Genomic DNA, 26,684 nt, shown 5'->3' on the forward strand with positions numbered 1-26,684 from the left:
AGTAAACCTGGTATGCGTCTCTTGAATAGTTTTTTCTTCTTTCATTGTGAAGGTTTCATACTGAGTTGTCAACATATCAACCTTTGAATCCTTCACATTAGTGATTTTCTCATGAGTTGTCTTTAAGCAGTCCTAGATTTCCTTAGCTATATAGCAAGCTGAAATCCTATTGTATTCATTCGGTCTTATAGTATAGACAAGAAATTTTTTTGCTTTGTAGTTTCTCTCAATTCTTTTTCTGTCTTTATCATTGAATTCCTTCCTGCTTTTGATATCCATTTTTGTAACATCTTCATTTTTAACTTCTTTGACAGGTACATATGGACCATCAAGAATAATGTCCATTAACTTACTGTCCTCAGCCATAATGAAGTCAAACATCATTGTTTTCCACCACCCATAGTATTGTCCATTGAATCTAGGTGGTCTAGTGGTAGATTGCCCTTCTTCTAGATTAAGTGGAGTAACCATTCTAACTAAGAAACTCTAGGTGTGAGCCTTTTAGAGTGACCCTACTCTGATACCAATTATTAGAACCCTTAGGGGTATGTACCACATAGTAAGGGACGAGGTCCTTCAAGATCATTCACAGGCAATCAAACAATAGAGAGCGGGGAAATTAAAGACAGTGTAGAAAGAGTAAATGCACAAGGGTTTTTACGTGCAAACCCAGGAAGGTAAAAACCATGACTTTTCCTCACAAGCACCAAGAAACCCACTATAATCAACCTCCTTATTACAGTCTAGATTTCAGTCTACCTCTAGGATCCTTGTGCTAATAGCAACTCTACTACAAGCTCATCTTGGTAACTTTACCACAGACTCTCTACACTGATTAAATCTAATCAACTTCAAGCTTAGTCAACTCTACATAAGCACTCTCTACTCAAAGAGAAAAACACTAATCTTATAGCTTGAGTACTTTAGTTACAAATCAAAGCTCACTTAAGAACAATTTCTATTTAAGCTCACATAAACAGCTAAGAACTTGAGCAGTGTTGAAATGGGGTTTTGCTACCTCTCTTTTCACTCTTTAGAATTTGCAAAAACTACTTGATGAAAAGGCATCTCTTTCCTTTTATAGTTGAGTGATGATTAGGGCTGAAAGATAACTAGACCAGCTGTCCAAGTCAGTACAAAATAGCACCTGCAACTTTGTTACATAAGAGGATAAAACTATGCAGATATCGTGTGCCAGCTATTCTGTATCTTGCATGTCCAGGAACCTAGTCCCTTGCAGTTTAGTTGCTCATCATCAAATCTACATATAGAAATCTTAGAACTCTTTAACTAATTCGGAGTTGGTTGAGTTAGAAGGAATAAGTCAAGAGTGATACTACTAGACCGGTGTAAATTATGCTACAGTGGACTTGAATCTCCTTAAAGATAGCGAGATATTCATGCCTCAACCTAAATATTTTTTATTCATTTTTTGTTTCTTATATGTTTTCAACTGAAATTTATTTTTTTGTGATAAATTACACCACCAAATATAAAAAAGAAAAAAAGAAAGGAATGATGACATATTTAGATGAGACCATGCCTTAAAACATAAATCTCACTACTATAGAAGATAATTACTTCATCTCATATAATTTTCATTACTACATAAGATATCATTAAAAAGGACCAAAATATACATTGTATAATTATGTATACATTGTAGATACTTAACCTTCAAATATATGTGAATACATGTTAATTAGGTGTTCGGATATGTGATTCAGTCAGAAACATATGCATGTATCCTGCTATATTGAGTGTTAAAAAAGTTAAAGATAATTTTTTGAAATATCATAGGTTCTTCTAGATGTCAATATGGAAAGGCACACCGTATTCCATTTGATAGATCCTTGTTAAGAAGCAAAGCTCCTCTAGAACTAATTCATAGTGATTTGGTGGGGCGAACAAGAACTCCTTCAATTTTTGGATACTCTTATATGCTACTTTCCATTGATGATTTTACTAGATTCACGTGGGTTTATTTTGTGAAGCACAAGTCAGAAGTATTCAACAAGTTTCATGAGTTTAAGAAAATTATTGAAGGTGAGCTTGGTTCAAGGATAAGAGGTTCTGAACTGAAAACGGTGGTGAGTTGACTTCTAAAAATTTTCTCTTTTTTGTCGTCAACATGGCATTAAAAGAGAACTTACTTATGCTGATAAGCCACAACAAAATGGAGTGGCTGAAAGAAAAATTCAACACTTGACAAAGATATGTAAAAGCTAGATTCATGTCAAAAAATTACTTAGAGTCATATGGGTTGGAGGTATAAAATGTGCAGCATATATGATCAACAAGATACCGCTTTCTCCAAACAACATGAAGTCACCTTATGAATTGATGTTTGGAGAAAATCCTAAGATTAAACACCTTAGACTTTTTGGCTTTATCTATTATGTTCATATCCCGGATTCTCAGTGAACAAAATTGGATCCTAAGGCAAAAAAATTCATATTTATTGGATATGATGAAAGTATAAAAGGTTAGAAGTGTATGAACCCAGAAACTCATCGTTTCATTATTTTTCGAGCTATTGTATTTGCTATAATTTTCCTGTATTTGGAGTTGCATCAAAATAAGAGGGTTTTAAGTTGTTGAACCCTGGAGTTCAAACTTACCCATCATAAGTGTTTCACAGGAGGATCGAATTGTTGAGGAGCCAAGCAAAAGGGGAAGCTTGGAGACTCAACAACGTGAAACTCAATGAGAAGATGATTTACTTGGTTCACAAAACCAAGTAGAACTATTGTTAAACTAGTCCATTTTAGATATGAAAACTTTGTTAGTACATATTCTTATTTTTTAGCAAAACCAATTGACGATGAATAACCTTCATCCTTTGAAGAAGCTAAAGGATTCAAAGAATTGAAGCTTGCTATGAATAATGAAAAGGAGGCTCTAATGAAAAATCAAACTTGGAACCCTATTCTAAAGTCAAGAGATGTCCAACCTGTGTCATGCAAACGGGTTTACAAAATTAAAAGACAAATGAAAGCATAGACAGATATAAAGCAAGGCTAGTTGGTCGAGGCTTTTCTCAAAAGTATGGTGAAGAGCACAATGAAACCTTTATCCCGGTGGCTAAGATAATATCCGTTCAAGTTGTAATAAACATGGCAACCTCATATGGTTGGAAGTTGTGGCAACTTTATGTAAAAAATATCTTCTAGTATGGAGAACTTGACAAAGATATCTATATGGACCAACCTCCTGGATATGTCTTTAACTTACATTCTAATTATGTCTACAAGCTTAAAAGACACTTTATAGACTCAAGCAGGCTCCATGAGCATGGTATAAAAAAATTGCTCAATATCTAAATTTCTGTAATTAGGTTGCATCACATTCAGATCCTAACTTGTTTGTTAAGAAATAAGAAGACTTGCATATAGTTGTTCTCTTATACGTGGATGACATGATAATAACAGGATACAATGATGATGAATTTGCAAGGCTTCAAGAAGAGATTGCCATAAGATTTGGAATAAAAAAACTAGGAGAACTGTATCATTTTCTTGGCTTAGAAGTGACAAACACTAGTAAACGAATCTTTGTAACTCAAGAAGTTATGCCAAGAAGCTTGTTGATATGTGTGGGATGAAACAAAACAAGAAATATTCTACTCTCCTCAAGACCAGTACGAGGTTAAGGCACCAAGAAAACTTGTTTTGTGCAGATCTCAAACCCTTTCGAGCTCTAATTAAAAGTCTTCTGTATTTGCCTATTATAAGGTCAGCATTGTTTTTTCTGTTGGATATGTCAGCAGATTTATGCAATCACCAAGAAAGCCACACTTGAAAGTTGATAAGAGGATTTTGAAATATATCAACTCAATATTAGATATGGGCTTATTCTTTCAAAATAAGAATGATTTGCTATTAATGGGTTATACTGACGATGATTTTGGTGGTGATATAAATGATTGAAGATCTACATTGGATTATATTTTTCTCTGTGGTGGAACAAGTATTGCTTGGTGAAGCAAGAAGTAAGACTCTGTTTCTTTATCAAGTACAGAGGCATAATATAAAGTAGCAGCTTCTATTGCTCAATAATGTGTATGGCTCCAAAGACTTGCTGGAGATTTGCAATTATCTATATAAAAGCCAACTACAGTTTTTGGAGACAGTCAAAGTGTCATCAAGCTCGCAAATAATCCAGTATATCATACAAAAAGCAAGCACATTGAGGTGGAACATTACTTCATCCGAGAAAAAGCTCTTGATGGAACTATAAATACTTTGAAAGTATGAATTCAGGAGGATATTATTGATATATTCACCAAGTCATTCCTAAAGCTTCGTTTGAGCTCTTCTGTGACAAGCTTGGGGTAGTTTTCAAAAAATCACTTTAAGGAAGAGTGTGAAAAAAGTTAAAGATAATTTTTTAAAATATCATAGGTTCTTCTAGAATATCCTAGTGTAGCGTATTGAATAAGCATCTTGTAGAATTATCTAAATATTCTAGAGTAGTCGTAGAAGATAAAGATCACTAGATTTTTCTTGTAGAAGTATCTAGAAGATTTTTTAGAACCATCCATGAACAAGTATAAATAGGGATGGTCTTGTACATTTGTAACCAACCTAAAACAAATCCAATACAAAGCAAATTCAACTAGTCTTCTTCCAAAGTCAAGTTTTCCCTTTCAATATCTTCCTTCATCTTTCTAGTTTTCTCTTCTTGATTCTTCCGATCTTGGTGAATGATCTTGGACTAGCATAAGGTCTCTCCAATTACATATTTCTTCTGATATTCTCTACACTGAGAAGTTAAAATATGTATCTTGGGTATAGGCATGTGTCCGTATGTATTTTGAGGGGTTACCATGTATCTGTATATATCTAGAATTATTATTAAAAAAATATTATGTAATTAATTTAAGTAGTGGGAGAAAAAATAAATATGATAAAAATATTTAGAAATTTATTGATTTTCCCTAAAAGGAAACGGTCAAATTATTTATAAATTGCAACCACAATATACAGCAGTAGCATTGTCCTCTCTGTTCTTCGACAATTTATGTGATTAGTTGTACAAACTAAATTGCTGGAGTGTGCCTTGACTATTTTACCTTTCAATTCTCTTTGAGGTATGCATTAAAAATTTACTTTTATTAGTTCTTCACTATCTTCCAATGAAATTGTCTGAAAAAATATTTTAGCAACAATATTTGAAAGAATAATATGGTTTTATAATGATAATTAAACCATGCTATTGGCAAATAACTTGGAGCCAATAGTTGGTCTGACAATCATTTTATAAAGTTTACCTTTAAGTTTTAGTAGTATATTCTTATCACACAAGATCACATTGGATGTAAGCCTTCATTTTATTCATATTGCCTCGGTATGATGTGTAACATAATCACCGATCTCCCCATTTCTTTGGATTATTAACTCAAAATACTTGACACTTTCTTTTTTTGGAGATGACTTGTGTATCGATCTTTACTTCCACATTTGTCTTATGAGGTATGTCACTCAATTGCACTTCAAATATTCTTTTGTTTTAATAAGTGTAGTGTCAAGTCTAGCTTGCGCTTGCCTCAACTAATTACATGGGTACCTATTGTCATGTCCTATTTTTACCAAGGGTAAAATAAGCACTACTTATGAACTCAAAAAGAATTAATTTTTGTACAGAGTTGCCACCTAATTTTTTAGGAAAATAAAGAAACCTATTTATTTATTAACATGTATGATTTGTGTTTTAATCTACGAAACCAGTTTAGATTCTAGGTAAGGGTTCAAATTATTTCAAATGGAAGGGCTTAGGTAACTTTCAGAATTTATAAATATGGCTCCCGACCAGACTTAGGCTTATTAAAAAAAGGGGGGGGGGGGGTCAATGTCCATAAATACAGATATAAAATGTGTATTAAAATGATATAAACAATTTATATGAAAGAATGTATAAATTATTAAATAGGTGAAGATATATAAGCAAAAGTGTGCAAGAATCCGTATGAAAAGAAAAGATCAAATAAAGAAAAATTTATTTTTAAAGAAAAAGATTATGTAATATTTTTTACTGTAAAAAGTGTGAATCATTTGATTAAATATCTAAATTAATTTAATATAAATATTAACTACCTAAATCTGCCTAAGCGCGTGAGGATTATGTAAATAAAGAACATTCCGGCCCAACGCCCTAAAAATAAAGTTTTTACTATGATTAATATTTTTGAGAGCCATTTTCGACAAATATTCCCGAAAATCAACACAAATACTCATGATAAAAAATGTTAGTAACAAATAAATGATTATCAAAAAAATAAAATGAGAACTATGTGTGCATATGTATATAAATATCTTTATATATAAAATAATTTTTTTGTTAAAAATGGGCTCGGATTAGGTTTTAGATACACCATGGTTACGAAGTGGTTGATCAATTTATTGGTCGTCCTAAATCGCCTTTATAAGATACGAATCATAAAACCTTTTATGCTATAAAAATTTTGTCATCACCCAAATATTTATTTTTGTTACGTATTTGTATACATAAAATCCATTATTTTATTTGTGGAGATCTCAAAAATCGAGTAAAATTTCTTCATTGGCCAAATAGTGTAGCATATGTTTGTTATCAGTCAAACATATCCACAAACCAGTAAAAGGGATAAAATGTCATCTAAACAGTCCCAAATTTTCAAACACAGTAATGGAGCAAAACAGGATCAACGGACAAAATTATCAAAATGTAAACAAAACATGAATCAATCCAAATGTCAAAATAAGAAGTAAACAAAGCAATAATTAGCCAACATAATGAATTCCGAAATAGTGATGTTCATTGGAGAAGATAAAAATCAAACATTATCATAATTTAATGGTAATGTAATATCGAAGCAGTGTATTTCCCGATAACCCATAACAAAAGAGAGAGGGGGTTGGCATTGCTTCAACAGAGTTTCATCGACGCAACACTAAAAATACAACGCCCGAACAGACCTACAAAAAATAAAAAATGATTGTTTAGGAAAACAATAAGGGATAAAGGGAAACGGTATAGTGGTGGTAGTGGTGGCACATCAAACTCTTCGTCGTCATCACATCCGCCAAAAAAACAGTGGAAAGAGAAAAAGGGAAGGACGACGATGGTGCGGCTGGAGGCTCGCTTGTTGGTGACCAATGCTTGCAAGCAGTGGAAAGGGGAAAAGGGAAGGGCGGCGATGGTACAGCTGGAGGCTAGCTTGTTTGTGTCCAAATCTCGAGAGGCACGACAAAATAGGGAAAGGGAAAAGAGGGGACAGACAGAGGTGGTTGTTTTGGTTTTTTATTTGTCGGAGTTAACTAGTTGTGTTGTAGCTCCGAGTGTGGCTATTGTGGTTGCTGGTTTGCCAGAGTTGACTGGTTGTGTTGTAGCTCCGGCATTGCTCGCCGGAGAAAAAAAAAAGAAAAGAGGTGGAGTAGCGTGAGGTAGAGAGAGCAAATGAAATGATCCAAACTCGGACCTAGTCGTGTCGGGCATCTCAAATTCAATCGAGACCGGAGATCACCCTCAATGGCCCATTATTAATCACCCTACGTTCCATGTCGGATGAATTTTGAATATATAACAAGATAAAATAATACGAATCCAAAGACAATAAAGTAAGTCTATAACCATAACCAAACAACCACGACCAAATATCCAACCAATAGCAATGCCAGTGCCAAATACCAATATCAATGCTAAACTAATACCGACACCATCCATGTTCATAGTAGTCCGACAAAGCCTCTAACCAGAATAAAAGAATATCTATTCGGGACATGCCCCTAACCATAACCAAAATTAAAGAAATAACAATAATGAAAAAAGTTCATAGCATGAAATGGGGTCTTCCGAAGTATAAGAATAAAAATTTTTAAAACAAAAAGTCATTAAAAAAAAAATCTTTTAAAAAAAAGTGCAACATATAAGTTTAGCCATTCAATTATGGACATGGATAGTACATGTTTTTATAATAAACATATCAATTATGAATTTAATTGATAAATTACATAAAAATATTTATCTAGAGACATAAAAATAAGTCACCTGGCATTAGCCAATTATTTTGAGAAAAGTATAAAAAATTAGTTTTATATTTGCAAATTACGCACAATAGATTTCTTTGATAATTGTTAAAGTATGTTCATAATTTGTTTAATTATATATAATTAATATTATATTTATCTTTTGTCATAGGTGTAACTAAATAATCTGAAGTTTTCACTATTCTATGTATATAAATATCTCAAAAATATGAAATAAAATATTTAAAAATAAAAGAAAATACAATGAAAATTCAAAATATGTAAATGAGATTTATCAGATTATTCGTGTAAGGAACATCATATTCATATCTCTACTATTTTAAGATAACTATAAAATTAAATTGTAAGCATTTAGTCATTTCAATTGATTTATTTTTTCCTTGATTTTACTTGCGAATTTTAGAAAATAAATCTTATTGATTTAAATATTTTTTTCATCTTATACTACCATGTGGTATTTTTGCATTTTTTTTCTATTCGTTCTTTATTATAACCAAAGAAAACAAAGAATTTAAAAAAACTATTGAGCAATTGAGATACTATTGAATAGTTATTAATTGATTATGAGCTTAAAAAATAGACAACTTTGTTTGATGTTATTATTCGACATAAGTAATAGCATATATGCTAAAATAAATTAATACTTGATATTTTATTAGTACAATATAAAATATTTTCTAAAAGTATTTGCGTATATCTCACACAAAATAATAAAAATAAGTAGAAATATAGTAACACATGTTATGATGGAAGAGGGAGAACATAAAGAATTGTGGTGGCTGGAGTGGGGTGGAGGTGGGGGGGGGGGGGGAGAGGTGGGGAGGTAAGGATGGTGGATGTAGGCGGAGATTGGGCCTAGGGTGTTGGAAAAAATATTTTTTTTTAAAAAAAGTTAGGAAGTTTAAAAACAATTTAGGTCAAGAAAGGAGGATGGTGAGAAAAAAAAATATAAAAGGTTTTTCATTAAAAAATACTTTTTTGTACGAGAAGGGGGGGGGGGTAGGAGGATGAGTAGTGGGGAAGGGGATAGTTGAGGTAAAGAAAAATAATTTTTTAAAATAATAAAATAAAATTTATTTATCTTTTTGGTTGGGGGAGAGCAGGTTGGGGCAAGGTGGGTGAGGTAAGAGATTTTTAAGAAAACTAGATAAGCATGCTCATGCTATGCACGGGCCCTAGTATTTTGAATTCAAATATAGTTTCATTTGTGTTTGATTTTAGTTGCATCCATTATTTGAACACTAAATTGACATACATACCTCATAACAATCATAATTGACAAATAAAAAGAAAAGTTTTATCCTTTACAAAGTAGCAAGCATAAAAAAGGTCATATTGAAATAAGGATAATACTACATAAGCAAAAAAATAAAGTTAATTCAATGTCCAGGAACAACCAATTCAAAAGTGAGAATGAAAATCATTCTTTGGCCAATTCTAGATCAAATTTAAAACTTAAATTGAGAGCTTGTACCTCGATATCAACAATTAGGATAATTAATTTTGTAGATTATTTTTCGAGAATTTTTTTTCATATTTTTATCCAATGTGATTGTTGTTTTGACAAAAAGTTCACATCTATTGCATTTAAAATATATATTTTTTTCTCATCTCTAAATAAAGAACCTAAAATGAAAAAGTTGATGATGTAACATAATGTTAGTTTTAAGATATAACAATCAGGAATATTTAATAAACATTTGCATTTATATAATAAAAGTACAGAATTTGGAACAAAATACTAATTAATAGAATAAAGGTTGAGAGATTTCATAATGCAGTCCACTATAAAATATTAATCAATAAAATAAAAATTGAGAGATTTTACAGTACAAAATTCGCAATAAAATACTTCTCAATAGAATAAAGATTTGTCAGGTTTCATTTTCAAATCACACGTCATAGAAAAAGTGCATGTCGCTTCCATAAAAGTGCCATGGATATTCAATCTATATAGGATTAGATAATATTATTGTAGAATAAAGTGACCTAATGAACAGGACAAATACAGACAATCTTTATTAATATGAACTTCAAGACATATAACTCAAACACTCACTTGAGACAAACGTGAATAAATAGATACAAAACTATCACAACTTCTTAGGATGAAAGACTTTCTAGTCAATGTTGCAGAGATACTCATGGAAACAATATTCAACCTTGGTTGCTCTCTTATGTGTGATTTTTCATTATTGATGAATATATATAACTCATAGATCTTCAATCACAATTACACAAAAATTAAAATTTCTAAATTCAAATAGATTTTTCATTTATCATAATACAATCTCCAGTTTGTGTTTTTTTTGGTTATCAATGAAAAGATTTCTTTTGTCATATGATGAAATACCTCTAATTTCTTGAAAAAGTAACTTAGTTGATGAAATTTAGTAAGAGTTTAAAATTCTTTGGTTGACTCAGATTGACAGTTTATTATAGCAAAAATCTCAAGAAAGGCTTCCCAATTATCATTTGTTTGATTTATAACTTATCTACTCAAAAAACACTAAACACCTCAAAAACCTTCTTTCTCTCTTAGTTGACATGTTACGTCATTAATTTTTTATTTTTTTAAAATATTAAACTTATAACTCATCAAACTCATTTAATAAAAAATACAATTATATATATATATATATATATATATATATATATTTTAAAATACTCTAGTTTATTATAAAGAAATTTTTATAATTCGAAAAACTTTATCGATATTAAAACTTGATATATATTTTTTTAAGAGTTATTTTTCTGAATGACCACTCATATTTTTGAATTGCCAACAAAAACTACTTTAGATTTTTTTTAGAGATAATAATATGACGCAACTATCACTGTTAATCTTAAAAAAACAACTAAATATCATATGTCTTTTTCTCTTCTAATTGGCAGGCTATGTAAACCATTTTTTAATAATATACCTATTTAACTCACTAAACTTATTTAGTTAAAATTATATTCTTATTTATTTAGAAAAATATATTAATTTATTAAGAAGAAATTTTCATATTTAGAAATCTTTTATCATTACTTAAATTTTTTTAAAAATATTTTCTTGAATTGTTATTCATGTTTTTGGAATCGCTATAAAAGTCACTTTTTATTTTTGCTAAGACAATAATATCACTCAGTTATCAATATTTTTCTCAAAAAATTACTAAATACCTCAAAAGTCTTTTTCTCTTCTAATTATTATGTCATATGAGTAAACCATTATTTTCTTAAAAAATAATAAACATATTAACTTAGCAAACTCATTTAACCAAAATTATAATCTTATTTTTCTTTAAAAAGTACATTAATTTATTAAGAAGAAATTCTCATTCTCAGGTATTTATATTTTTTTTAGAGTTATATTTCTAAATAATCGTTCAGGTTTTTATGTATAATTGTCTAAAAAAATTAGTTGTTTTCTAAAAAAAATAATATAACTAAATTAAATAAGTTATCTAGAGATTTTAATTTTCATGTAAAATAACATGGTAAAGATGTATGACAAAGAATTTCCAAGCATGAAAATTAAATTAATGTATTTTTTTAGAATTTTTTTTAGAATTTTGGTTAAATGAATTTGATGAATTAAATAATTTATTATTTTAAAAAATGTGATTTTAATGACATTGCATGCCAACTAAAAGAGAAGAATATTTTTGAGGTGTTTAGTATTTTTTTAAAAAATTTGAGGGAAATCTTCAAATTATAGGATAGCTAATTGATAAATGACATTAATATTGATCAAAATTATAATATTGCCCTTGGCATAATTAAGCAGGATAAATATTTTTTTTGAAATGACAAATATATCCTTGATTGTCTCATTCTTCACTCTTTTATATAATAAAAAAATTGGGAGGGGAGTGTTGGTGGGTAGAGGTGGAGGAGGGGGGTGGGTGTTTCATTTTGGGGTGTGTGTCATTTTGTGGTGGTGGTGGATATTTGAGGAATTTGAGAGATTTTAGCAACAAGTATAAATAAAATACTAAAAAAATATTAATAATAAAATTAAATAATGAAAAATTATGAATAATAGAACAAACTTAAAAATTTAAAATAAAATAATAAATCACATGTGCTTACTTTTTGAATTGAGAGGTGAAATTTAAAATTTAAAATTTTGTAATTGATACAATTAAATTCTTTTAGTGTTTGAATTGGAATTCAAATTAAACCTTTTAAGAAGAGTGTAGTTAACTGTTGAGGTTTAATTGATAGAAAAAAAAATTGTAGTTTGAAATGAAAGGGAAAGATTGTAAATACATATTTTAATTGATTAATATAAAGATAAACGTCCAACAAAATTAATAATTATTTATATTTTTAAAAATCAATCAATGAAATATAACTTTTGGAAAATATTAATATTATTATTTTCATGTCAAATCATCTAAAATAATTGTAAATTGTTTAATTTTTTACTATTTCAAAAAATGAATAAGCTAAAAATTTTAATAAATATTTTTTTAAAAAAAATTTGGTAGATCACGCGGATATCTGTGCTAATTTTTAAAATAAAATAAATATATATTGTCAAACGGGTCGATTTTGTCTGCTCCTTTTAGCAGGACCCAACCGTTACATTTCCCCATTTCTTCGAGTGCAGCGAGCCCAACTCAATCATTTCTACCAGCTTACGCTTACGCTACCTTATCATCATCATTTTCTGTCACAACTGTTCCCCCTATAAATTCTTCCGAAACCCTAGAACATTCCAGAAACCCTTAATTTTCCCTCTCCACCTCAAATTCCACCATCAATTCCACCAATAAACCCTAATCCCCTTCAAATTCCGCTTCCTAAACCCTAGATCTGATCCACATTTCCTTTCCAAATTAACTTTGGTATTATTCTCACGTATGTTGGATATGGGAAGGGTTGAAAATGAGGCAATTGCCAAACCCTCCTCCTCATCGTCGTCGCTTTCACCATCATCTACCATAACCACATCAACATCTGTAACCGAGACGGTGAACGGGTCGCATGATTTTAACATCACTGGGTATTCATTGTCTAAAGGCATTGGTATTGGCAAGTACATTGCTTCCGATACATTTATGGTAGGTGGGTATTCGTGGGCGGTTTATTTTTATCCTGATGGGAAGAGTAATGAAGATAATGCTACGTATGTGTCCTTGTTTATTGCCTTAGCGAGTGAAGGAACGGATGTGAGGGCGCTTTTTGAGCTGACCTTGATTGATCAGAGTGGTAAAGGTAGGCATAAAGTGCATAGCCATTTTGGAAGAGCTTTGGAGAGTGGACCGTATACACTTAAATATCGCGGGAGTATGTGGTGAGTTTCGTTTTATCATGTGTTCTTGCTATAATGTACTTGAATTTCATGTACCATGCAGTGCTTGTTGTGATTTTCCCCGACCCCACATTCGTTCCTTTCCGATTGAGACTCGATTAATCTGATTAAAGAAAGTAAGCTGTAATCGCTCATCTATACTAGTCTTGTAAGAAGAAAAGATTGAATAGAAATGTGGTGTCCTCCAATAATATATAAAGGCGTCAACTTTCTAGGCCTAGCAACTTTCTGTGCTTAGGTGGCATTTCACTGCAGTAGACATGCTAAAATTTGCTGTTGGTAACTTTGGCTCAACAACAACAACATACCCAGTGTAATCCCACAAGGGTAGGACGTATGCAAACCTTATCCCTGTCTTTGTGAGGTAGAGAGGTTATTTTCGATAGACCCTCAACTAAAAGATGTAGCTAGTGAACTTAAATATTTATTGTTAATGAATTGAAAATTTTATGGATATGATATTTATTGATCAATTAGTGATTAGGTACCGGAAATTAAAATATTAGAATAGGAGAATTAGTCACTCGATGTGAATTAGAAACTTATCATTTTTTTCCCGTTGAATCACGATTATAACATCATTGTGGAACTTGGTTTACACATTCTTACTTCACACAATGTTGTCAGTTCCTTTTTTTCACATAGTTTTTTTTTTCTCATTACACATGTTCTTTCAAATTTTTCCATTTGCGTCTTTTTTTGCTAAAGAAGCACCGGTTGATTGTGCTTTCTGCTTAAATCCCAACAAACCTTGTCACATTTCTTAGTTTTTTTGGGTTTGACAATGCGTAGGGGTAGGGCGACGGGGCCTGATGAGATCCTTGTGGATTTTTGGAAGTTCTCTGGAGAGGCTGGCTTAAGGTGGTTGACTGAATTATTTAAAGGCATTTTCAAGTCGGCGAAAATGTCCGAGGCTTGGAGATGGAGTACTATGATCCCTCTTTATAAGAATAAGGGTGACATTCAGAGTTGCAATAACTATAAAGGCATTAAGTTATTGAGCCACACTATGAAGATTTGGGAGAGAGTGGTCGAGTTGAGGTTGAGGAGGATAATGTCTATCTCGGAAAATCAATTTGGATTTATGCCCGGGCGCTCGACGACGGAGGCAATTCACCTGGTGCGGAGACTGGTGGAACAGTATAGGGAAAGGAAAAGAGATCTGCACATGGTGTTTATCGACTTGGAGAAGGCGTACGACAAAGTCCCTAGGGAGGTGTTTTGGAGATGCTTGGAGGTGAGTGGGGTACCGGTGGCGTATATTAGAGCAATCAAGGACATGTATAATGGAGCTAAGACTCAGGTGAGGACGGCGGGAGGAGACTCAGAGTATTTCCCTATTTTGAGAGGGTTGCATCAGGGTTCCACTCTTAGCCTGTTTTTGTTTGCTTTGGTGATGAATGTGTTGACGCCGCGTATTCAAGGAGAGGTGCCTTGGTGTATGCTTTTTGCAGGTGATGTAGTTTTGATTGCTGAGACGCGGGGTGTGTGAATGATAAATTAGAAGTGTGGAGACGGACCCTTGAGTCTAAAGGGTTCAGGTTGAGCAGGAGCAAGACAGAATATTTGGAATGCAAGTTTAATGACGTGAGGCAGGAAGACGAGGTGGTAGTAAGGTTGGATTCCCAGACGTTGTGTAAGAGGGATAGTTTCAAATATCTGGGATCCATTATTCAGGGGAATGGTGAGATTGACGAGGATGTCTCCCATCGTATTGGAGCGGGATGGATGAAGTGGAAGCTCGCCTCGGGGGTGTTGTGTGATAGGAAGGTGCCGCCCAAGCTTAAAGGCAAATTCTACAGGGTGGCAGTCCGACTGTCCGTGTTGTATGGAGCGGAATGTTGGCCAGTCAAGAACTCTCACATTTAAAAATTGAAGGTGGCGGAAAATTCGGATGTTGCGTTGGATGTGTGGGCTTAATAGGGGTGATAGAGTTCGAAATGAGACTATTCGGGAAAAAGGTTGAACTGGCTTCGGTGGAGGACAAGATGCGGGAAGTCCGATTGAGATGATTCGGGCATGTGATGAGGAGGGGCACGGATGCCGCGGTTCGTAGGTGTGAGAAGCTTGCTTTGGATGGTTTTACTTGGTAGATGTATTATTCTTGCTAGGACACTTTGTTGTATGCTTTATTACGAATGTGTTTACTTTTCTTTGTTTATTATTCCTTGTGGGTGGCGTATTTTTGTCTTGACATCCTGTTGCATGCTCTATTAAGTATCTGTTTATTATTCCTTGTCTTGAGCCGGGGGTCTTATCGGAAATAACCTTTCTACTTTTCCTGAAGTAGTGGTATGGACTGCGTACATCTTACCCCCCAGACCCCACTATGTGGGAATACACTGGGTTTGTTGTTGTTGACAACGCTTTTCTACACAATCCATGTGTTACACTATCATATTCTTTCTTCATTGACTATACAATTTCCTTCCTTTTCATTTTTATTGTAAAATTAATGTGAAATAAAAAGTTTGTTACCTTTTTATTTCCATTTGATAATATGTGACAAAAAATTGAGGTTTTTAAGTATACAGTTGTATAATAGAGACAAATATTATCATAGTAATGAAAGGACCAAAATGCTTATTTTTTCCTTTGTGCTCATGTACTATGTCTCCTTCAAATATATGGGCTTGTGTTGTGATACGCTTGTGATTTTGTGACACTGAGTGTTGTAACCTTGTCTGTGTGAATTGAGTATAGATTTGCTGAACTTTTACTAGAAGAAAAACTGCAGGCAGCACTATCCTTGCACGACTCATTAGTGATTGTCTCCATAACTTTTACTTGCATATGCAGTCTCTTGTAACCTCTATTTTCATTTACTCAACTTGAGAAACAGTGTACTGTTTGTGTTTCAAATGAGCTTTTGATGTCTGTTGAAGCTTGATGGTGGTTTCTTGTAGATTGAAGTTCTTAGCAAGAATTTAGCGCTTCAGTCTTCATACCAGAAATCACTATCAAGATTTGATGTAAAAGTTTTTAATTCACATCTTAACTTCTCTAGCCATGTTTAAAACATTTCTTTTATTCAAAGCAGAGTGTAATAATCTACATGACCAAAATTTGGATTCTGCAGGGGATATAAGCGATTCTTTAAAAGAATCGCTCTAGAATCATCAGACTACCTGAAGGATGATTGCCTGCAAGTTCATTGCTGTGTTGGTGTAGTGAGGTCTCACACCGAAGGACCTAAGACCTACTCCATCCCTGTATCTCCATCAGATCTTGGACTGCATTTTGGACAGCTCCTTGAAAGCGGGAAGGATACTGATGTAAACTTCGATGTTAATGGAGAGATATTTACTGCTCATAAATTAGTACTTGCTGCAAGGTCACCTGTGTTCAGAGCACAACTTTTTGGTCCAATGAAGGATCAAAATACAGAGCATATAAAAGTAGAAGACATGGAAGCCCCAGTTTTTAAGGTCAAAGCCTTGTACTACTCCCCACCCCTTTTCTGTCCTTATCTAGATTTGACTGCTTGTAGTGTATCTATCGCTAATGCAATCTGTAAGTATGCAAGATACCACCTACCGAGCTTAATGTATCTGCAAAGTTGTACCACTGCGAAGCTCCTCATCCGTCTTTTCTTCATTGCTTCTTCTATCACACTGAGATCAGGCAATTTTTTTCAATGCTACTTGCTCCCTGCGCCATTTATTTGTTATTTTCTGTCTCTTTTGTCTTGATAAATATTTTCTGTCACTCTTAACTAGGTTTCTTATTTTTCCAATGGAGTTCTGGGAATTCAATCACAATGTTTCAATCCATTATAAATTGTTTACGAAGGTTATAAAATGGACAAGGATTTGTTCTATATGGATGCGTGATATATTCATTTGAACAGTTGCAACTTGGAAAAAGTTGTCAAGCATGTAGCTGCTTTGGAAGACGCAGAAAGTTCTTTATGTTCTCTTATATGATTTTCTCTTGTTAGTTTGTTCTTCCTATCGTCATGATTTTAAAAACTTCATATACTGTAAACTACGGTATATGATATAACCACTTATCAACTCTTCCAAACTTGCGGGAAATTTTAAATCCTGGTGCTTTTGCTTCAAAATTTCTGCCTTTTACTTTCTAATCCCCAAAAGATGGAAGAAACTCCCATTGATGATAATACTCCTAACGAGCAGTTGATGCTAGTGGGGTGTATGTTTGTGAATTTGTATAAACAGTGCATTTGTGAATTTGTTTGAGAAGTGCAACTTCATGTTGACTGGTCCGTAGTAAGTATTCATTTAGGTCACAGCCAAATAACTTATTTAACTTGCATTACTTTTGTCCCAACCATTCTAGTGGTCGTAAACTTAATTATATTGATCTGATCCCTACTTTTAGGCACAATCAATGTTCTAAAAGGCTCACTTGAGTCACTTTTAAGTCTTGAGATTCATTACAACACAAGCTAAGTGTTTTGCCCCCATTATGGTGCTGTTCCAGTGTAGGCACCAAGGTGCTAAAGGTGCGCATCGTTGCTTGTTTACTGTATATTGGCTTGGGTGTTACCAAACAATAAATGTACTTAGCGGAGTGACACTTCAAATGTCAGTGAATTGTTATGGATGTATTTGTATGATTAGGAGTAGGAGAATATAGAAACAAACAATTTTATCTTTACGTTTGATTAGAAAATTAAAATGGGTTTTGAACTTGATTTATAATTTTTATTCACATATTTTAGGTGTAGTTTCCTCTAATTCCTTTTTACATAACAATTGCTGTTCAAGTTTATAGTTACTTTTTCTTGCATTACATTTTTTTTTTCTTCATCTTTTTCATTTCTTTTGAACCCGTACTTGATTGCACTTGATGTTTAAAGCTCAAGAATTCCTTTCTATGCTTTTTTGCCTTTGGCAACATTGCATATCTGCGGCTGTGGGTTCCCTAGTCATAAAAAAGAACATTGCATGTCTGGCGTACTCGTTGAAGCTGTTTAATTTTGTTATGATATCCACAAGCAAAGGATGCTGATAGCGAAGCCATACCACAGAGTTCATTTTTGCGTTGAACATTTTTTATTTGCAATTTTGATGTGGCATTCTTTTCATTTAACATTGTGATTTAATTTTGCGGTAGTTGCTTAATTCTCGTGTATGTTGATGACAGGCTCTTCTTCATTTCATTTACTGGGATATGCTGTTGGATATGGAAGAGCTCACAGGGTTGAATTCTGAATGGGCATCAACCTTGATGTCTCAACATCTGCTTGCGGCAGCTGACCGTTATGGGTTAGATAGGCTCAGGTTGCTCTGCGAGGCTAACCTGTGCCGGGAAGTTGCTATTAATACTGTTGCAACCACTTTAGCCCTGGCTGAACAGCACCATTGTTTCCAGCTGAAATCTGTCTGTCTCAAATTTGTTGCCTTGCCAGAAAATCTAAGAGGTGCTCTTTATTCTTTCTATTCAATTTTTGTTAAACTGTTACATCAAAGTTGGGATTTTCAGTTCAATTATCTGGTTCAAGTAATTTAGTTTTTGTGGCAAGTTTACATTTATTTTTTGTCAGCATACAGATGATCTTTTAAACTTTTTCTGCAATAAACGTTGTTTCCAGCTGAAATCTGTCTGTCTCAAATTTGTTGCCTTGCCAGAAAATCTAAGAGGTGCTCTTTATTCTTTCTATTCAATTTTTGTTAAACTGTTACATCAAAGTTGGGATTTTCAGTTCAATTATCTGGTTCAAGTAATTTAGTTTTTGTGGCAAGTTTACATTTATTTTTTGTCAGCATACAGATGATCTTTTAAACTTTTTCTGCAATAAACGTCCTTCATGCGTGTTTAATCTCTCTAAAGTTAAATTTTGGAAGTTCTAATTGCATTTTTGATAATTCTTTTTATGGACTGCTGAACGTATTGTCCTAAGTTAACCTGGTATGTCTGGCTGCCATTGCAGTCTATATTAGTAAGCTAGAGTCCTTATTTCTAAAGGGTTCAGATTTAGGCACAAAAAGGAAAAAAAGTGAGAGGACTTGCTACTCTACAATTTGGTGTTGTCATTTGTCAATGTGGGGGGTGATGGAATTAACCTGATGCTCAACCAAATAGGTCCCAAAGCAATACTTACAGGTACCTCCTTTTCAGGTCCATCAGCAGCCCTCTCCCCTCCATTTTCTGCAGCTGTCTACTACTGCTATTTAGATGACAGATGTTTCTCATTGCCTGTCACTTGTTTTGAATGTATTGATGGCCTCTTTGATGTGATTTTGCTGCCAAAAGCTCTTTTGGAAGTCAGTTCACAATGTAATCATATATGGTGGAATTTCTTGCTGCCTACTTTAGATAAATGTTTCCACATATGGTTGAATTGAAGCATTGCACAGACAAAAGTGAATTTTCGTTTTGCTCATACAAGTTTCAGAGCTATGTTATTAGTTGGTATTGATCATAGAATCTTTTTTTATGCAGCTGTAATGCAAACTGATGGTTTTGACTATCTGAGAGAAAGTTGTCCTCATGTCCTCACAGAACTGTTGGAGTATGTTGCTAGGGTAAATGAACATTCTGGCATTGCCAACAAGCTAGGGAATGAGTTTGTCCTTGATGGTGGTGATGTCCAGGGTCGACGCGTGAAACAAAGATTATAGTTGAAGTTTCAACTGCCAACCTGGTGTGATCCTTAATAGGATAGTAAAAACATACTTCATGTTGCAGGCTCTAGTTTTGACATACATGTAAATTTGCTGTCGGTCGATGTCATTGATGTTGTAATCATATGTATTATCTTGTTCTTAGTAATGTGTATTTGTGTATAGCTTCTAGCTCTTTGTCCATAAGGTTTTCTCTTTACTCCCTTATGTATTCGTTATTTTGGCCCTTGTTTTGTCAGTTGAACATGTAATTTATTTGTATTATTTGGGGTATTGTTTTTCGATGTTTAGTATTAGACGTAATGCTGAAGGGTTGTGATTAAAACTGATTCCACACTGAAGAAGTAGGTTTGTGTATTAGGTTTGCATGAGTTTTTTCTGTTGCTGAATTTTGAACTGGGCACCTCGTAGTTTTCCTCCCAACTGTTAGTTCTCGAAAGGAATTAAAATGTTGGAACATATTGGTGTATGGTCTAGGAAACAACTTGTGTCCTACCTAGGCTTGTACAATTAAAAACCTTTACCTAGGCTGTGTAGCCTTGCTGTTTAACAACACCCATAGGCCCTATGGGTTCAGCTCCCCTTGCTGAAAGAGTCTCAGTGTGTAGCCGCACGATAAGGAAATATCTCATGAAAAGACTAGTACATACCTCCAATATAAAATGCGACATTCACACGTGGTTATCAAAGACCCATCATATTGGTAAATATGAGTTTCTAGTTTCGGTCCTCCGGAATCTTCACCTTCCACGGCTTAGTTGCACATCCCGCCATTAATGCCCAAATTCAAACCATGTCCAAACATTCCAATTATCATTTATTACCAAGGCCAATTATTAGTGGTATCGTCATACTAACCATACTTGCAAGATCTATTCATAGTCAAATCATTTAGGTTAAGGGGACTCTCAAGCAGTGGCGGATCCACCTTGTAATCAGGGGTTCATCCGAACCCCCTTCGATGAAAAATTATACTATTTTTATATTATTTTTACACGGTCAATTTTTTTTTTTTTTTTATATATATATAGTAGATGTTTAGCTCCCTTCGACTAGTTCATATCATTATATGTTTACTTCTGAACCTCCTCAATGAAAATTCTGGCTCCGCCACTGCTCTCAAGTGGCCTTTTAGTTTACCATATTAACCTCTTGGGAGACTACCCATGTTCTCCACAAGCATAACCAATTAGCCTTTGACCTTTGTAAATCATTTCAAGTTTCATATATAAGCTGAAAACAATTAAGAGTTTCATTTAAAGAAGTCAATGCAATGAACATATCTTTATAAACATTTTATCAAACACCTTGGGGGCATAATATGACCAAAACCAATTCCAAAGACCATTAAACCATTACCATGCAAATCAATTGCCCAAAACCATCTTTGATGCATATGAAAGTATAATTAAACCACAGGAAACCATAACCAAGCCATTATAAACAAAACACCTAGTTAATAGTTGAAAACCATAAACCACGCAACATTGAAACCATAGTTTCATCCATAAAATTCATGCCTTTTTAGAAATAGTAAGTAGGGAAGAAACACATGCCTTAAACCGAGAAAGATGATGGAAGAAAATCACCAAAGCATGCCCCAAAGCAAGCCCTAAGTTGAAACCCTAGCTCCCTTGCCCCAAAAGCTCTTGAGAGAATTATGATGTGTTTTGAAATAATTTTCTAAGTGATAATGAATAGAATAATAGGGTAAATAACCTCCTAAGTGTATTATAAGTCGTGGGTTATAATTATGATAAGTAGGGAAATGTCCAAAATACCCCTACTTAAATCCCCTAAAAACCCATCACAGGAATACGACTGACCCTTTTACGAGTCGTACCTTTCCTTACGATTAGTTTCAACCAGTCGTACCCAGGCCTTAACCTTTTAAATCAAATACTGTCCAGCACACGACTTATCCAGTCAAGTCGTAACCTCAGCATACGATCCGTATCCCTAGCAAAATGAATTACCAGGAGGATCAAACACTGCCCACCATATGAGTCACCGATACGACTTGTATCAATCTTTAAGACTTGCACTTCTAAGTCGTGATCATTCCAGTGATCAAAACCATCCCATCAACTAACACTGGTCATCTTATGACAGGTCCATACCACTCGTACCTCAGCATACGGCTCGTACCCTGGAGTCGTATTGGGTCCAGATAACGGATTTCAAGAAAAATTTCTAAGGCCAAAATTCAGGATGTAACATATAGGTATTTTATCAAACATATTGGGAGCATAGTATTTTCAAATCCAAAGCCAATTATCAAATAACCATTTCTATGCAACTAATTATCCAAAACCACCATTAATGCATATAAAAGTATAATTAAAACATGTAAAAAATTATAACCAAGCACTTATAGACAAAATCCCCTAATCATATTTGAAAACCTAAAATCATACAACATTCGAATCATGAAAGCATTGTATAAAATTCATGCCTTTAGTTTGAATTAACAATGAAGGAAGAAAACATGCCTTAAACCAAGATGATGATGGAGAGAAATCACCAAGACAAGCCCCAATTTACTCCTTAAGATGAAACCATAGCTTCATTTGACTAAGAAATCTATATAGGATTTAAGAGTGTTTTCTAAGTGTTTAAGAATAGAATAATAGGGAAAATAACCTCCCAAGTGCAATATAAGTCTATAATACCCCAAAAATCTAAACCAATGCTAGAGTCATGTTCCAAACTCATGGAAAGTATCTTATAGTCCCTTGGTAATTTTATGAGTGATTTTGATGTATATTAAGGCCTCAAATAACTTCCAGCTATTAGACGAATCAAAATATCCCTTACCGATTGAATTTTTTAGAAAAATATTTCTTTGGTCAACTTCAAACAAGATTATCTTTCATTCTAATGAGAATTTTCTAGATCAAGACCGACCAAGTTATAGGAAATTGAATTAGATTTCCAATGATACTGATTTGGCCTAAATTCGATACTCGCGTGAGAAGTTATAGCACTTTTAGTGGAAAATAGTAGTTCAACACGATAAGGCTGTGTCACGATGCTGACGAAAACCACGTTCGTCCTTTTTTAGTGGAGCAATGCGATAATGCCGCATCGCTCCAAGGGTTACATTCATTTTCAGTGGGGCACCGCGTTGGCGCCGCGTCGCGTCAAGGTACCAGTCAAAATTATCCTTTTCCAGTGGCTCAACGTGATTTCATTGCGTTGCGCCGCTGGGTAAATTCGAGATGGTCCCTTTTCCAGTGGCCCAAAGTGATTGCACCGTGTCACACCGGGTGTCACAATCGAAATTCCAGTTTCGCGATTTAAATTATAGGGAATGTTTGGTCTTTTCTCAAGGCCCTAAACTCATTCAAAACACGAAATTAAAATCCTAAAGGGGCATTATGTGCCCCATTAGTCATAATTTATCTCCAAGAAACTAATATTCTCTCAATAAGAAACCTTAGCCTTTAAGATTTAAGCTCAATTCTCAAGAAAAACCCAAGAACGCTCACGAATTCATCAACCCAGATATGTTAAGTGTTCATCCATGGGTTCCTTTCACCAATGTAGTCCAAGTATCCAATTCTAAATTCAAAATTGTGATCTTTACAAGTTACCATGATTTTTTAGTGTGATTTTAACCATGAACCTCCATGAATTTTGATTCTTTATCATGTTTACACGAAATTGATATTGGTATTAAAATAGTCCTCCAAGTTTAACATTATTTTACTATTATTGCTATCGAGTCCTGGGGATTATGAATACCCGAAAACTTAGGTGTTTACTTAGTCTCAGTATCTTAAAATAGTGTAAGAATATATTATGAGCATTATCAGATCAGTTAGTCATTATAATTAGTTAAACTTAGGATAATTCAGTATTTCGAGTCAGTTCAGTTAGGTGTAGGATTTAGCACCGAGCGAGTGCAGGAATGACGGTTTCCCTGTCAGATAGTCAGAGTCGTTAGTAGCAGTCCCTGTACTCCAGAACTACGTAGCCAGCATAGGATTTGAGGAGTCACCCGTTAGTTCAGGCTTGACTACCTCCCAGGGGCCACCCGTCAGTTTAGGCTTGGCACTCTTAGTCCTTCGGGACAATACATTAGTGGATCCACACAACCAGTGTTAGTACCTGTGGCACAGTACTAACACCCTTTCAACTAGAGTCACAGATTGGACCCCAATTTGCTCATATTGAGGCATGTCGGTTAAATGATAACTCCCACAGTGCCAGTCCAGTAATCAGTTCAGTAATTCGGTTTCAGTTTGCTTAACCATAGCATACAGATATTAGATATTCAGTTATCAAATTTCAGTATTTCTATTTACAGATTATATTCAGCAAATGTTTTATGCTTGGTCATGCATTCTCAGTATTTACAGATTTCATGCATACTATTCAGTACTTCATGCTATTCATTTAGTCAGTTACTAGTCATACACACGAAACCATGCATATCAGTTTACCTCATTTAGCATACCAGTACATTCAAAGTATTAATCGCATACTCTTTTCTTGCGCTATGATGTATCATATCATAGGTCCAGACGTTCAGTTCCCGGATCGTGCATAGACCTTCCAGATTATCAGCCGTAGCAGTGGTGAGTCCTCATATTTTGAGGTCAGGTTATATTTATTTTCATGCTTTCAGTTTAGTATTTAGTTTGGGTCTGTCCCATCAACTCTTATCAGTCAGTTTAGAGGCTTTCAAACACTTCAGATAGTCAGTCAGTTTATCTTTATTTTATCAGTTTCAGGTAGTTTTTTTCCAGATTCATGATTCAAAAATGCTTTATTATTTAAACCTTATGGCATCTTTACATATTCCGTATATGTTATTTTGTTATTATTATTCAGTGCTCACATAGGTACCAGTTCATGAGTTAGCTTGTGGTTCCTTGGGACTGTAAGCACAGTGTGGCGCCCAGGGTGTACTCTCAGAGTGTTACAAAGTCATGGGACCTCATTAGGGTAAGTGGGGTAATGTACAGATTGCCCTTACGTAAACTACACTTAATTCCCATCTAGGGTACGACTAATCCTTACGAGTAGTACTCATCCTGTATGAGTGGTACCCACCTCTCATACCCTAGGCTCCCTCCTGAACCCAACGATGTCCTAGGTACGACATATCCAAACCCAAGTGTACGACTAGTACCTATAACTCGTATCCTTGACAGAATAGAATTTTAGGAGGTTTGAACACTAACCACTATATGAGTCCATGGTACGACTCGTACCCTGACTTACGGCTCATGGTAAGCCACTAATACTCAAATCCAACTTAAGTTACCACGTCTAAGGTTAAGTAAAGTAACCAAACAATCCGTATACTCTGATACAACTCGTACCACTCAAATTGTACCCATTCCAGTAACTAAATCCATCCTACCAATCAATACTAGTCAACATACGACTGGACCATACCATCTGTACCCAAATGTACGACTTATTTTCCTAACTTGTATCTTTCCCAGAAATCAAAAATCAAGAAAATTTTCTGAGGTCCAGAATCTAGGATGTTTCAATTTTGACCGCATAATGACGATGGCTGAAAAAATATTTATTGAAATTGTCAAGACTGTGGAAATGATTAAGGATGTCCTCAAGACAGGGAAGGATAGAATTTTAATCCACTCATAAGGGCTTCCAGATTGGCTCTTTTGAAAATATAAAAGAAGAAAAAAGTTATGGGGTGATAACTCAAGGAAGTTCATCAAACTACAAACGATGTCCACGATACCAACCCAATGCTCGACATGCTTATTATCCAATCTACAATGTGCAAACAACATAACATGCTCAGCCTCCACCATAAAATTATAAAATAATGCTCCTCTTGTCAATCATGAAAGAAAGACTCTTAGGATTTTCATACTGTTGACAAAATTACTTATTCAGCTTTATGAAGGGTTGAAAGAGACGTGGCTGCTTTGTCCAGTAGAATCAAAGCCTGTGAACACTTCTGCTAATTGGTATGATTCAATCAAGAGATGTGCTTATCACTGAGTTGTTGGACATGATATTGAGAAATGTATTAGTCTCAAGCATAAAATTTAGGATCTGATTGATAACAAGGTTATAACACTTGTAGAAGCTCCAACTATTGGTAGCAACAATCAATCACCCAATCACAAGAAGTATTCACTGGCACCATTAATCGAAAAGAAGAATAAAGTTTTCTCAAAGGTGCATTTTTGGTGTCCTTCAATCTTGCATTTTGAAGTTAGTGTTTTCTTTTCTTGTAATCGTACCTTCTCGTTTTTATTTTCTTGTAATCACACTTTGTCACTTTATTTCCTTGTAATTGCACTTTATGGTTTGATTTCCTTGTAATTGTACCTTTTCATTGTAATGAACTATGTTCGACCTGATTTTTCTAGAGGAATATGTAGGCGGTCTGTGTAGGCTCCGGTCACATTATCAAGAATATCAAATATCGACCTTTATTTTGTATGAACTATATTTGACCTGAATTTCCAAAAATATGTAGACAGCTTATGTCAGAGCTTTGGTCAACCCCTTAAAAAATTTATATTTCTATTTTTTGTTGGAACTACATTTGATATAATTTCTACCTCAACAAAATAAGTAGCGCCGCATCGACTCAATCATATTTCCCATGAGATTTTCATAGAAACTGGGAAAGAATTTTTTAGAGGGTCTCAAAAATTCATGAAAAGGATATTTTTCTAAGTTATATGCTAAAAAATTCACAAAATTTGACATTCACTACCAAGCTGAACACAAAACATTGCTGAAGCTGAAATTGGG

At 34.0% G+C, this 26,684-nt stretch overlaps 1 protein-coding gene across 1 annotated transcript; it reads left to right on the forward strand.

Moving 5' to 3' along the window:
• The first annotated feature begins 12,563 nt into the window (after positions 1–12,563).
• LOC107863916 (BTB/POZ and MATH domain-containing protein 2) lies at positions 12,564–20,212 on the forward strand. Its single transcript, XM_047407942.1, has 4 exons — positions 12,564–13,317; positions 16,415–16,763; positions 18,448–18,724; positions 19,747–20,212. Exons 1-4 carry the CDS (start codon positions 12,884–12,886, stop codon positions 19,923–19,925), a joined length of 1,239 nt encoding a protein of 412 aa, XP_047263898.1. The 5' UTR covers positions 12,564–12,883; the 3' UTR covers positions 19,926–20,212.
• The last annotated feature ends 6,472 nt before the right edge of the window (positions 20,213–26,684 follow it).

This window comes from Capsicum annuum, chromosome 3, assembly GCF_002878395.1.
Source record: "Capsicum annuum cultivar UCD-10X-F1 chromosome 3, UCD10Xv1.1, whole genome shotgun sequence".
Classification (NCBI taxonomy): Eukaryota; Viridiplantae; Streptophyta; class Magnoliopsida; order Solanales; family Solanaceae; genus Capsicum; species Capsicum annuum.

Coding starts and splice junctions, on each gene's coding strand:
- LOC107863916 (XM_047407942.1), top strand. CDS start 12,884: ATGTTGGATATGGGAAGGGTTGAAAATGAGGCAATTGCCAAACCCTCC. Junction 13,318..16,414: donor AAATATCGCGGGAGTATGTG/GTGAGTTTCGTT, acceptor TGGATTCTGCAG/GGGATATAAGCGATTCTTTA. Junction 18,725..19,746: donor CTTGCCAGAAAATCTAAGAG/GTGCTCTTTATT, acceptor TTTTTTATGCAG/CTGTAATGCAAACTGATGGT.